The following is a 13,750-nucleotide window of genomic DNA, read 5'->3' as shown; positions in this document are numbered from 1 at the left end:
CCATTGTATTACTTTTAAAATTTTAAAAATGAGTGATTGGCATTTTCCACAGAGACTACAGAAGAAACAGTCAGGTCAGACCAGTAAAATCACATAAATGACTTTTCTTTCTCTGCCCATCAGCAAAAACTAAGCCCTTCCTTCAGAGACTTTTGTACATATTTCCTACTATTTCTGCACTGAAGCAAAGGTGTGCCCTTCAATGCTTGGCAGCAATGTGAAGGAAGCCAGGTTGGCTCCTCTCAGGCCAGCTGAGCAGGCTGCAGTGACCCCTTTATTTTAATTTTCAGGACACAGCTCCAGAATCCTCCTTTGGAAAGGTGCATCTGAGGGAAAGCATTGACATGCCAAGGTACCAAGCTGCAGGCCTGATCCCAGACTCCAGGGTTTGGGATAGAGAATGAAATGCCAGTGTGGGGAGGTTGCTGGATGTATTTTCCACGAGGGTGTCTGGTTTTCTTTTTAATTTTTTGGGAAAGCAATCCAGGGTGCAATCCAATCATCTGAAAGCAGACACTGAGGTTGCCCATGTGTCTTGTGCCACTGGAGATGAACACCCTGGGATGTCCCTCCTGGACCCTGGATGTCCCTCCTGGACCCTGGATGTCCTTCTAGAAGAGCAGGAAGCTTCTCTCCATCCTGCTTTGCAGCCAAAACCTCACGTGGTTTCCTCATCTACCTTAGGGATGGCACTGGGCATATTTCATTTACTGGGAAGTAAATTGCAATCCAAGCCTGGTGAGCAATCAAGGCTCTGTAGGCATGGACAAAAATGGGAGATGAGACATCAACTCTCCACAGAAATCTTCACCTGTGAGTGTGGTCCCAATTTCTGTGTCTGCTTGCACACCAGGAATGATTTAATTCCTTGTCTACCAGAGCCATGGATGAGAAGGGAGCACTGATGAAGGTTTTCAGGGAAGGGGACTCAGGGAGAGTCCACTGGAGATGAATGCACTGGGATGTCCCTCCTGGACCCTGGATGTCCTTCTAGATCATGGAGCTTCTCTCCATCCTGTTTTCCAACCAAAACCTCATGTGGTTTCCTCATTCTACCTTAGGAATGGCACAGGAGGTATTTCAGGGAAGTAAATTGCAATCCAAGCTTGGTGAGCAATCAAGGCTCTGCAGGCATGGACAATAATGGGAGATGAGACGTCCACCTGCTGATAGACAACTCTCCACAGAAATCGGCACCTGTGAGTCTGGTCCCAACTTCTGTGTCTACCAGGAATGATTGCATTCCTTGTCTACCAGAGCCATGGATGAGAAGGGAGCACTGATTAAAGTTTTCACGGAGGTGGTGCCAAGGGAGGTGATCAGATGCAGTGGGAATTGTTCCCTTCTCCTGGGTGGCTTTCCCAGGAGAGCAGAAGCTCCCTGCCAGTATCTGCACCACTCCTTTGCCTAAATGCTGGCAAAACTGCAATCTGCCTGCATGCAGATACTGCAGGGTGTTCTCCTGCCTCCCACATCCATCTGGACCCACCAGTGTGAGCTGCTCCAGTCTAGAAATAACACCACTGTTTGAACAGCCCCTGACACAGAAGAGGCTGAAGCTCCTGACTGACGGGCTTGTGCATCATGAGGGATCTCAGATACATCAGTCTGCAAAGAGCCCAGGAGTGCTGCAACTGTGCAGAGTCACTGGAAGTGAAGCACAGCCTGATTTAATCCCAAATAATCCATTTTTTTTGCAAGGCAGAAGAAAGAGAGAGATGCAATATTTGGAAAATCCTGCATTTTTCTCCTTCTTTCTCTTTCTCATTACTGAGAAGGTGCTGAGGCCCTGGCACAGGGTGCCCAGAGCAGCTGTGGCTGCCCCTGGATCCCTGGAAGTGTCCAAGGCCAGGCTGGATGGAGCTTGGAGCAACCTGGGATGGTGGAAGTTGTCCCTGCCCATGGCAGGGGGTGGAATTGGATCATATTTGGGATCCAACCCAAACCATTCTGTGATTCTATGATAATATCTGAGTGAAGAACACACAGAAAACAAACCCTGAGATGTAAAGTCACTCTGCTTTGTTTCCCCAAATGCCCACAAGTCCGTGGCTGGCTGCCAGCTGGACTCCACGCTGCATCCTCACAGCTTTCCAGATAATTCCTATGGAAGGAACCCTGGGAACAGAAAGAACCCATGGCTGAACGCCCTTTCTGGTGCAGTTTGGAAAGTGTCTCTGAGAGAACTTGGCTGCCAAGGCTGAGGATCAGAAGCTGGAAGCTGCTCTGAACCCAAGTCCTCAGATCTCAGACCAGGATGAGGCACAGCTGATGGTGCCACCACTGCTGTGTTTTCTGTGTACCCCATGCCCTTCCAAATTGCCTTTCTGGGGGGGGGATACAAGTGTCAGGTCTCCTGTTGGGCCCTCAGGTGAGAGGGCAGGAAACATCACCATTTCCAGCTTCTTCTGCTCAAAACTGAGTCCCTGGATGATTTTGGGGTCAGTGCCCTCCATGATCCCTGTCATTACTCATGAGCTGTTTCTCAGTGATTTGTGGAGCTGCTCTGAGGAAACTCGAGCTGGAAAACAGCCAGGGATGAGATGTGACACAAGCCCACTGTGCTGGTGACATCCTCCCCTCAGCATGCCTGGCTCCTGCTGCAGGGGACACTCCTGTCTCTTTCCTGTCCTGCTGCCCCTCTTGCCTCTGCCACAAAGATCCCCCCATTCCTCACTGACTCTGTGCTACAAACCCTCAGTTTTAGGCTTAGGATATGATTGTCCCCAATTCCAAACAAGTTTCTTTTTTATCTTTTTCCCACCTCAATCCTTCCACCAAGGTCTCGCCCTGTCTCCTGGATTGGAGCTCTGGCACAGTCCTTCCAGCAAAGTCTGGGGCCACATTCTTGTGCAGTGGGGGCTGTTCCCTGCTCAGTGTTTGCATAATTGAGCCTTTAATTGGAGATCTCTTGCAGGGCTGCCTTATGGCAGGTTTTTTCCCCATCATGGACATTTTTTTGGAAGGTTTGCAGATTTTTCTTGGGTTTCTCAGCACTTGCAGCCCTGCACTGCAAGAGCCTTGCAGGGGAATACAGCCAGGAGTTCTTTAATTCAGTTTATCAGACAGGGAAGCCCCTGTGATTTGCTCCAGCCTCTGACTCACTGGGGGAAATACAGATCCCATAAACTGTGACAGATAAACAAACTGGTGGACACAAGAGGAGCAAGTTTGATTCCAGGTCCTGAAACCAAGTGGCACCAACTATCCCGTGTTCCTACAGCTTCAATTGGGCAGATTTGTGTTGGAAAGAGCTGTTTGGGGCCAGTCCTGTTGATCTTCCTTAACTGAATATCATCAATGTGCTCACTGTGAAAAACAGGAAAGGCTGCTTGGACTTGTCCAGTGCAGGGATTTCTCCCAGCAGGAATCCCTTGTAAATGTTTCTTTTAAATTTTTTTCCTTTTTTTCCCCTTTTTTTTTCCCCCTTTTTTCCCCCCTTTTTCCCCCTTCCCCCCCCCCCCCTTTTTTCCCTTTCCTTTCTTTTCCTTTCTTTTCTTTTCCTTTCTTTTCTTTTCCTTGCCTTGCCTTGCCTTGCCTTGTCTTGCCTTGCCTTTCTTTTTTTTTTCTTTCTTTTTTTTTTCTTTTTTTTTTCTTTTTTTTTTTCCCCTCCAGCTACTGGAAGGGGTAAGAATAAAAGATGCATTTCAGGGGCCTTAATGACTGAGCTGTGTGAATTGCCTCGGGTTGGAAGCTGCCCAGGAGGAGGAAATGCCCTCTCTTGATCAAGCTGGCAGTTGGTTCTCTGCCACCAGATCTGGTGGTTCTTGGGCTTGGCTCCAAAGGCATCAGCCACGAGCCCTCCTGGAGGAAGGCTATTCATTAGGAGCAGCTAAAAACCATCTCCTGTTCCAGCCACTCCAGCTAATCCATCCCTGGGCTGACCTCACCCATAAATTATGGTGCAGGGAGAAGTGCAGCCTTCTGTTTCCATGTGACAGCTTCACAGAGCACCAAACCGGAGAGCACGAGGCAGGCAAAAGTGGAATCAGGGAATCACAGAGACATTCAAGTTGGAAAAGCCCCCAAAAATCACAAAATCCAGCCATTCCAAGTGCCACATCCACATGGATTTTAAATCCCTCTAGGGGTGGGGATTCCACCACTGCCCAGGCAGCCTTTGTTGGTGTTTGACAATCCTTCCCATGAAGGAATTCTTCCTAAATATCAGTGAAAAAAATCCTAATCAGTGAACAAATCTGATTCACTACAATCATAGAGTCAATACACCAAGTTATCCCATAAGGAATGATGGAAATAAATCTCCTGCTTTGTACCTTCAAGGATAGAGACCCCAAGAACCAAAATCTGTGTTTTACCTCTCATCTTTCACATGTTTGTCCATCTCATGTTGTCTCACATTGAGCAGAACAACCTCAGCTGGTTACAGAGACACAGAATGGAAAATTTCACCTGATAGATAATGTTTGACACCAGAAACTGGGACTTTATCCCAGAAGGATCCCATAGTATTAAAAGGTGCTATCAGCCCTACCTAGAATACAGCACAGTAATCACAGCAGGTAAAACTCCTATTGATCCATCAGAAGATAATTCAGGTTGCTTTCCCAAGGAAATACACTTGTTTTGCCAAATATAATAAAGCCATCAAACCCAGCCTAATATAGATGAGTTTATTGTTGTGTGGTTTATTCTGGTATTGGTTCCAAAACTCCTGTTGAGAGATTTTGTAACATTTTGCTCACTGAATCCCAGAAGTTTCAGTCTATTTTTTCCCTGTTTGTGGTACACTCCTTATAGCAACTGCCTTGAGATGCGTCAGGACTCTGCTATATAAAAATGGACATTTGGCTTTCAATAGTTTTATTTGGTGGTGGAGGGGGTGGACTGGAAGCAGAATAATCCCTTACACAAGTCATGGAATATCTGGGTCCTACTCCCAGTCACTGCATTTCTTTGGCCAGGCAGAAGCAGAGCAGATGTTCAAATCTGGGTGTCCAAATCATTAACTGAGGTCCAGAATAAGGCATCTGCTATAACAGCAAAAACTGAGCCCCTCTGTCCGCCCATGGCTTCCCACACAGGTAGGAAACACTTGGGCTCCAAATAATTGGTTTTGGCTGATTATTTCCAAACAAACATGGAACGTTTCCCTGTTTTTCTGCACCTTGGTGTCTTCTGCACTTGGGCACGTGGAGGGAATCAACACGGTCTAATGCTTTGGCTGCATAATTTAGTCATAGGCTTGTTATCCATGTGCCTACTTGGAATTGTCTCCTGTGCCCCTCCTGCAGGATGGAAATGTGTTTTCCCTGGAGGGAAACTCAGCTCCCAGGTTGTTTTTCCACAGAGTTTCTCCAGACAGACACAATCCCTGCAGGTGGATCCAGTGTTCCCCCAGAGGGCTGCACATCCCCACAGGTCCCTGAGCCTTTCCCACTGCACACATCCCTGCTGTCATGCCCCAGGAATGACACTCTGGCAGGCTGCTGCACAGCCCTGATGTTATTGTGTGGGAAAAAGAGAAGCAGAAATCACATCCGAGGGCTGCTGAAGCAAAAGCAAAAAATGAGGGGAAAACAATGGATTTCCCCTCATTTTAATGGTTTAATAATCTTGAAATGGTTCAGAAATGGTTTGGGTCTGAGAAAGGGAGATGGGCTGGAAGATCCATCCATCCATCCATCCATCCATCCATCCATCCATCCATCCATCTATCCATCCATCCATCCATCCATCATCCATCCATCCATCCATCCATCCATCCATCCATCCATCATCCATCCATCCATCCATCCATCCATCCATCCATCCATCCCTCCATCCATCCCCTATAATTTAATTAATTTATGGTAATTTGGCATGAGCCCATTTGATGGGAGCATCCTGTGGTGCCTCTTTCCTGGATGATGTTCAATAAATCCAGCCAGAGCTTGGTCCCAGCAGCTTTTGACACCAGCAGAGTCTTTGCTGGTGTTCTTAATCAATGTTTGGTTCCTGTGAACCAGGACCAACGGGGGACATGTGGCAGATGGCATGGCTCACCCCAACTGCTCTTGTTCCACTTTGATCTGATGCTCTGGGCAATACATAATTATTCCAGAGCAATTTGCATTCCTTTCACTACATCAGTTCTGCCACTTCCACCATAACTCAGAAAATTTCAGGAGATACAAGGAAGTGCCCTGACAATCAAGGTAATTAAATGTACTTTTATCCTTCTGCTTTCAAATCACATTTTTTTTCAAATCAGGTCCTCCTGTGCACAACAACACTACAGAAGTTTGGGTTTTTCCTGGGATTGTGTCTTGTGGTGGATTTTTAGTATTTTCTGATGTCTAACCAGGTGCTGAGCTCGCTCTGAACCTTCCTTCTGTGAGGGAGAGTACAGGAGTTTTCAATCCTTCATCCATCTCTCCATTTTTATAAGAACTTGGGATATCAGAGCACTTTTAGCACTTTTTGAAATGCAACTGGTGTTGATGATGGGCTCCATCCAGAGCAGAGTGACCAGGTCAGGAGAGGGGATGGGGCTTGGAGCCACCTGCTTTGGTGGAAGGTGTCCCTGCCCATGGCAGGGGGTGGAATGAGATGAACTTTCAGGTCCCTCCCAACCCAAACCATTCTGTGCTTCTATCACAAAAGAGTTCATCAGGTGGTGAGTTCATCCCAGGCACAGAGTGATAGCGTAAACCCTTTCCTTATTAAAAAACAATGATAAATCGTCCTACTCTTTATCAGAGTAGAATTAGATTCCCAATTTCTATCAGAACATGGTCTCACATGAAACGTGCTTTCACAGTGTTTTCCCCATCATTTATTTTACAAGTGGCACTTCCTGAAGCTGAGCACTGCTACAGCTCTGCAAAGTGCTTTGTGAAAGGGCTCCTGCCCTGTGTCAAACAACAACTCAAAATACATTTATATTTTGGCTTGAAGGAGACCTTTCAGAGCCTGGCTGGTGCAGCAGCTGCCTTTCCTTCAGGGTGCAGGTGGAAAAGCCAGTTCACTGTTCTGCATCGTACCTGGGAATGAGCAGCAGCTTCCACTGCAAACCCAGCGAGTCACCCACCCAAGGCAAAGGTTGGACTGTCAGTCTGCGGGGTTTTATCCATGCCCAGGGGTCTCTTCAGGCTTTCCTTTTCTGGGTAACCTGCTGATTGGGGATGGACATGGCAAAGGAAGCCTTGGGTTGTGGCCTTTACCCTTGTGTGGCCTTCACCCTTGGGTTGTGGCCTTCACCCTTGTGTGACACCCTTGTGTGGTACTAACTAAGGAGTTTCCTCATTTCTCACTATGCGTCTTTCTTTCTCACACCAGTCCTGATTTCTGACCAAATCTAAAGAATAACAAACATGGGAGCCCACTATGGGAGCCCAGACTGTGCTTAAAAACCACAGGCACTGAGGTACCTAAATCACCATCCTGGGCACCAGCTAGGCCATCCTTGATCCCAAGGGATGGCTGTTTCCTCCTGGATCCTCCTGATGGAGGTGCTGATGAAGAAGGTCTTGGCCTCCACTGCTGGGATGGTCCTGTCTGAGAACTCACATTGAGATTCAGGTGCTCCCCAGCTGAAGAGTGATGGGAATCAGGCTTCCATCCCTCCTCCCACTCTTTCTTACATCCTCCGGGATCAGAAACCCCCTATCTACCTATAGGGGGTTCTGCTTCCCTGACCACCTGGCATAGGTGTCCTACTGCAAAGACAAACACAGCACCTAAATTTAACAGGATTTTCCATCAGCAGAAGAGCCAGTGAAGCCTCTACAGAGCCACAGAATTGTTAAAGTTGAAGAAGCCCTCAGAGATCATCGAGTAAAAAATCCAGACTAGGATATATCCCACTTTTCTGCAAATACCTGCAGCGCAGACACCATCAGCTCATTAGTTGTGCCTGGATGTTTTTGTAGTCATAGAATCACCACCAAAAGTTTTGGGTTGGAAGGGACCAGCAGCACCACCCAAACCCCACTGTCCCAGGTTGCTCCAACCTGGCTTTGGGCACTTCCAGAGATCCAGGGGCAGCCACAGCTGCTCTGGGCACCCTGTGCCAGGACCTCACCATCCTCACAGGGAGGAATTTCTTCCCAATCTCCCATCCAACCCTGCCCTCTGTCAGTTTAAAGCCACTGCCCCTTGTCCTATCATTTTTTGCCAATATAACAAGTTTTGCTGCCTCCTTTATGAGCCTCCTTTAGGCACTGAGCTCTCCCTGGAGCCTTTTCCTCTCCATGTAAGCACTCCCAGCTCTGCCATCCTGGCTCTAGAGTAGAGCCCCAGCCCTTGGAGCATCTCCATGGCTTGACACTACCAAAGGGAGATGAGCTACATGCTACAAACCAGTCTTAAACTCCTGGCCCCACATCTCTGAGAAATCTCTGGCTGAATTCTCTTGGCAGGTGTTTGCTCAGGGAGCAGGAACCCTGACACAAACCCCAGAAGCACCTCCCAGCAGCCCAGGAGAGCTCCACTGTTCTCCACAGACAGGACCCAAACACAAACCACAAACCAGGATTTCATCTTGGCTTGAACAACCCACTGCTCAAGATCCTCATTAGCCACAGAAGCTGTTAATTGTATTTAAACTGCTGGTGAAACACCCCGTGCTCAGGGACTGGGATCACACATCCAAGAGGGAGTTAAATCACTCAGCTGATAAATAGACTGTGGTGGTGTCGGGGAGTTTGAGCTGATTTAAAGAAAAATCATTGCAGATTATTTGAGCCTGGAGGAATGGCTGACAGCATTTGGCACACACAATATTTGAAAATTTTGGTTATTTCAGCTTTTCAGCACCAATGTGATGAATATTACCCCCGTGCAACAAATGTGGGAGCTACTCTGCAGAGTGACAAGGATGTGTGCAGACACAGAGACACCGAGCACGGAAGTTTCTGAGTGCTGAAGGACTTTAAAGTGGAGCTGAGAGTCTTTTGTCACTTGAAAAATTTAATTTTACTAAAAATTTTAATCAGACCTCAGTGAACAGTGTGACTCAATGATGACTTCCTGCAAATTCATGTCAAAGAGAGAAAAAAAAGAAGTCAAAACATTTGGATATTTTCAGAAGAAAAGAGATCACTTGTTCATTTCACTTCGGTGCGATTTGAAGGCTCAATTTGAAATGTCTCTGAATTTTAATAAATTCCAATTTACTCTGGAGTTGAAACAATACATTGCTCTACAATTGAAAGATATCTTGTTTTTCATGGGAGTTTTACTTTCATTTAAAGTGTGCATCAATATAATTTTCTGTTGCTCCTGAATTCTTTCACCTAATTTTGTCTTATGAAATAAATAAAACCCATTCTACTTTACCACTTATAACCTTCTTTAGCAGAGTTGGCTGCAGCATGTTTCAGCTTGTGGATTTACAGTGAAATTTCCTGATTTCTGCAAGTTTCAGACCTGTCTCCTGAGCTGCAAAATCCAAGATCAGAAGTTTCTGTTCCCTTCTTGACAGCATTGGACGATTCTCAGATTTGAATAGGAAATTGCCATTAATAAAGGGGAGGGAGGGGAAATCAGAGGCAGCATATTTTGTAGTCATAAAATAAATGAACTTTTGCCGTGTTTATATTATACATATAATATGGCAGGAAGCAAAGATCAAAGCTGTGTTTATAAAGGACTTGGCCAGTTGTGTGCTTGGAGGAAGCAAATGGGTTAGTGGGAGGCACCTCAAGAATGAAGTTTGGATTTTTAGCTGGTGGAAATCAGTGTGCCTCCTTTGACTTGTCTGATTTACATCAGCAGAGAAGCTGGCACCAGGGTCTCAAGGCAGAACAGATATGGTAAAACTAAATAAAATTAATTTTTCCTACTGAAAAGTATTTGTCTGAGGTTCCTTCTCTGTTTCAAAGTACTGGGAGTAACTCAGAGGAACAGGATCCTGATTTCCAGCTTCATTAGCTGGAAGGTTGTCATGTGGTTGGATCTAAACAATCTTTAAAGTCCCCTCCATCCCAAATCATTCAGTGATTTAGTTATTTTTAAGGTGGAAAGGTGCAAATGAGGTTTGGAGCTGGTTCCTGCCCTGGCTGGCCAAGGAAGGGAACATCAGAATGGGGATGCTCAGAGGGCTCAACCTTCAAGGACTGGCATCTCCCTGAGCCCCACAATTCCCAAACTGTTTATTTGCAGGTTAAACCACTTCCCCTCCATTCCCCCCAATACCCCTGATCACTGAAAGGGAAACTGAGGCACGGCCAAATGGTATAATTCATCCCTGGTCTTGCAGGGAGAGGAGCTCAGTGCAGCCTTACTGCTCCCTGCCTGAGTTATACCATCAACTGCAACGCTCCCACAGGGTGAAAATTCTCACAGCAATGATTTCACCCCTGTGGAGAGCTGATCCAAACCCCCAAACACCACCCTCACCCACAGGAGACACTGGAGCAGAGGCACCAGACAGCAGCATGGTGAGAGCAGCCAGGCACAGCCCTGATCCACCACTCCAGGGACCCCTCAGCTCTCCAGGCACCAGGGATCCCAGGGGATTATCCCACTGGAGGGTGTCTCACAGCCCTGGGCTCCAGCTGTGCCTGGAGACACAGCCCAGGGAAACAGCCCCAGTGCTGGAGGGAGCTCAGAAACCTCAGCAGGGCAAAATCTGTCCTGCAGTCACAATTGCTGTTCCCACCGACTGGAGAGGCAGCCCCGAGCAAGAGGATCTGAAAAAACCCTGAGAAAAAAGTGCAGCAGCCCCAGCTGTGCTGAATGCTCCTCTGGCTGCAGGCTTGGTGGGACACAAGTCCCCCATGGGCTGTGGGACACGTGGCTCCCAGCTGGCAGATGGAATGACAGACCTCCCTGCTTTGCTGAGCTCTGTGCAAAGGCTGCTGCTGATGCTCAGGAATTATTTCGATCTCGTTTTTCCCAGCTCCAGGTTCAGCTGCAGCATTCCAGAGGGTTAATCGGGTGCCCTGAGCTGGGTGCCTGCTGTCAGGGCGAGGAGCACTGGCTTCCCTGCACATCCTGGGTCCCTGGTGCTGGAAGGGGACACTCACACACGTCCCTGGTGGGCTCTGTGCCTGCTCAGCCTCCCCTGCTCGCAGGGGGGAGCATCCTTCTCACAACCAACTTGCCAAAACTTTAGCGCACAACACGAGAGACGGCCCTAAATGAGCACACGGGCACTACAGCAGGGCCACAGCTCCTGGGGGTGGTGGATCAGACCTGGAAAACCACAAAGGATCTTCACCCATCACCCTTATGAACAACACTCGGTCCTGTTTCAGGTCCCTGCACAACAGCATCAACCCGGGAAAGTCAGGATTTGTGCTTCAGGCTCTGACACACTCCTTGGAGGGAATAAACCTCACTCATCTCCAACAGAGGTGGGAGCCCTGGACCCACAGGGGCATATCCAGGTGCAGTTCCCAAACTAGGAGAATGAGGAGACAGCAAAACTGTTGTTGGAGACGACATAGAAACAGCCTGTATGAAACAGAGCTGCTTCCTTCCTAGCCTAAACTTTGTTAGTTAAAATGCTGAACGCAGAATGAATTAATGAAAGCAATTATTATTTATAGCTGCTATTTTATTCATTTGCTATCTACTCTGATTGATTATATGACTTTGCTTAATAAATATTGAATAAGTGTTAATTAATTGAATGAATTCATCGCTGGTTTATTCACCTATCAGTCATCTCTCCCTCATTTTTATGCATGAGTTGTGTCCTGAAAAGTTTGTCCCAAGGAGCAGGTCCCCAGGGGCTCAGCCCCAGGCATGGGATGGGGTCACTTACCAAAAGGTAGGATGAAGAAGAAGGGGAACCAGCAGAGGATGAAGACACCCACGACGATGGCAAGAGTCTTGGCTGCTTTTTTCTCCCGGGAGAACTTGAGGAGCCTCACGGAGAGGGAGCTCCTGAAGTTGTGTCCCTTGCTGCGGGTGCTGGAGAGGGGCTCCTCCAGCACGCTGCGGCAGTGGATGCGCAGCACCACCTCCATGGACTTGTTCCTCTCCTTCTTGACCCCTGCCTCCAGGCTCCGGGTGGTCCGCCTGGCCACCACGTAAATCCTGAAGTACATCACCAGGATGACCATGAGGGGCAGGTAGAAGGAGAAGAGGGAGGAGAAGAGGGCATAGCCCGGCTCCTCTGTGATGCTGCAGATGCTCTCGTCCGGCGGCGGCGGCTCCTTCCAGCCCAGCAGCGGCCCGATGGAGATGACCATGGAGGAGAGCCAGACCACCACGAGGATGACTCCCGCCTTCCTCTCCGTCATGATGGTGGGGTACTTGAGGGAGTACTTGACGCCGATGTACCTGTCCACGGAGATGATGCACAGGCTCATGATGGAGGCAGAGCAGCAGAGCACGTCCACCGCTGCCCAGATGTTGCAGAAGATGCGCCCGAACACCCAGAAGCCCAACACCTCCAGGGTGGCCGAGAAGGGCAGCACGGTGGTGCTCAGCAGCAGGTCGGCGATGGCCAGGTTGACGATGAAGTAGTTGGTGACAGTCTGCAGGTGCCGGTTGCAAGCCACCGAGAGGATGACCAGGATGTTCCCCACGATGGCCGAGAGGATGAAGACGGCCAGGAACACCCCGACTCCCACCGCCTGCACGTCCAAGGCGAAAGTCAGCGTGGTGCCGTTGCCCTCGGGGGTCTCCTCCCCTTGCAGCCCCCAGGACCGGTTGGCAGCGCTCTGGCCGCCTTGTCCCGTCCGGTTCTCACTCAAGCTGCCATTGCTCAGCTCGGGGAAAGTCATTGTAGAGAAAGTGCGGGCTCCATTGAGGGCGAGGAGAAAGCGGTGCCTAGGCGCAGCTCCCCCAGCATCATCCCCGGCTGGCAGCCCCCGCCAAGACGCACCTCGCTCCCCCGGCCGGGGTGGAGGAGACAGGGATGGAGGGATGGAGAGAAAGAGAGAAAAAGGGAGGGAGGGCAGGACGCGGTGCCCCCCGCCCGCTTCACGCCGTCCGCCCGCGCTGCCCCCCGCTGTCCCCGCTGTCCCCGCTGTCCCCGGCGCTCAGCCCCGGGGGGGCAGCGCGGTCAGAGCCCCCCCGCCGCCCTGGCATGCTCCGGGGGCTGCGCTGGGCACGGCCGGCAGCGCCCGGCGGCTCCGCGGCTCCGACCGACAGCGGCGGGAGGGGCCGGACGGGCCGGGGGCGGGCGGGAGCCCCGCGCGTCAGGTGCCGCCGGGGAGGAGGAGGAGGAGGAGGAGGAGGAGAGGAGGAGGCAGCGCGGCTTTGCAGGACGAGGCGAGCCCCGGGCAGAGTGAAAGCGGCAGCAGAGCAGGAGGGGAGAGGGGAGATGATGGAGGGGGTCCACGCGAGATGAAGGAGGGGGTCCAGGCGAGATAATGATGGAGGGGGTCCAGGCGAGATGATGAAGGGGGTCCAGGCGAGATGATGATGATGATGATGGAGGGAGTTCAGGCACGCTCTGGATGGAGGCAGCCCCCGGGAGGGTCTCGCAGCACTGGGGTGCAGCCTCAGGAGGAGCACTCAGAACTGGGGTTTAGTCCCCAGGAGGAGCGCTCAGAACTGAGGTGCAGCCCCAGCAGGATAACTCAGAACTGGGGTGCAATACCAGGGAGATCACTCAGAACTGGGGTTTAGCCCCCAGGAGGGGTCACTCAGCACTGGGATGCAGCCCCAGCAGGACCACTCAGAACCTGGGTCCAGTCCCATCAGGATCACTCAGTACCGGGTTTAACCCCCACCAGGATCACTCAGAATTGGGGTGTAGTCCCAGCAGGATGACTCAAAACTGGGATTTAACCCCCAGGAAGATCAGTCAGAATTGGAGTATAGTCCCAGGAGGAGCACTCAGCAC

The 13,750-nt window shown here is 49.9% G+C and overlaps 1 protein-coding gene across 1 annotated transcript in view; it reads right to left on the bottom strand.

Annotated features, from left to right (window-relative positions):
• Nucleotides 1–12,899, bottom strand: part of ADRA1D (adrenoceptor alpha 1D) — a 42,934-nt gene extending 30,035 nt beyond the window's left edge. Inside the window, exon 1 of the mRNA XM_054293198.1 lies at nt 11,717–12,899. Coding sequence (XP_054149173.1) covers nt 11,717–12,683 — 967 coding nt within the window. The 5' untranslated portion in view covers nt 12,684–12,899. The remainder of the gene's footprint in view (nt 1–11,716) is intronic.
• Nucleotides 12,900–13,750: the final 851 nt, after the last annotated feature.

This window comes from Melozone crissalis, unplaced genomic scaffold (genome assembly GCF_028551555.1).
Source record: "Melozone crissalis strain CALT ecotype California unplaced genomic scaffold, PUWL_Pcris_2 ptg000132l_1, whole genome shotgun sequence".
NCBI classification, from domain to species: domain Eukaryota; kingdom Metazoa; phylum Chordata; class Aves; order Passeriformes; family Passerellidae; genus Melozone; species Melozone crissalis.
This window is presented reverse-complemented; position numbering and strand designations above follow the sequence as displayed.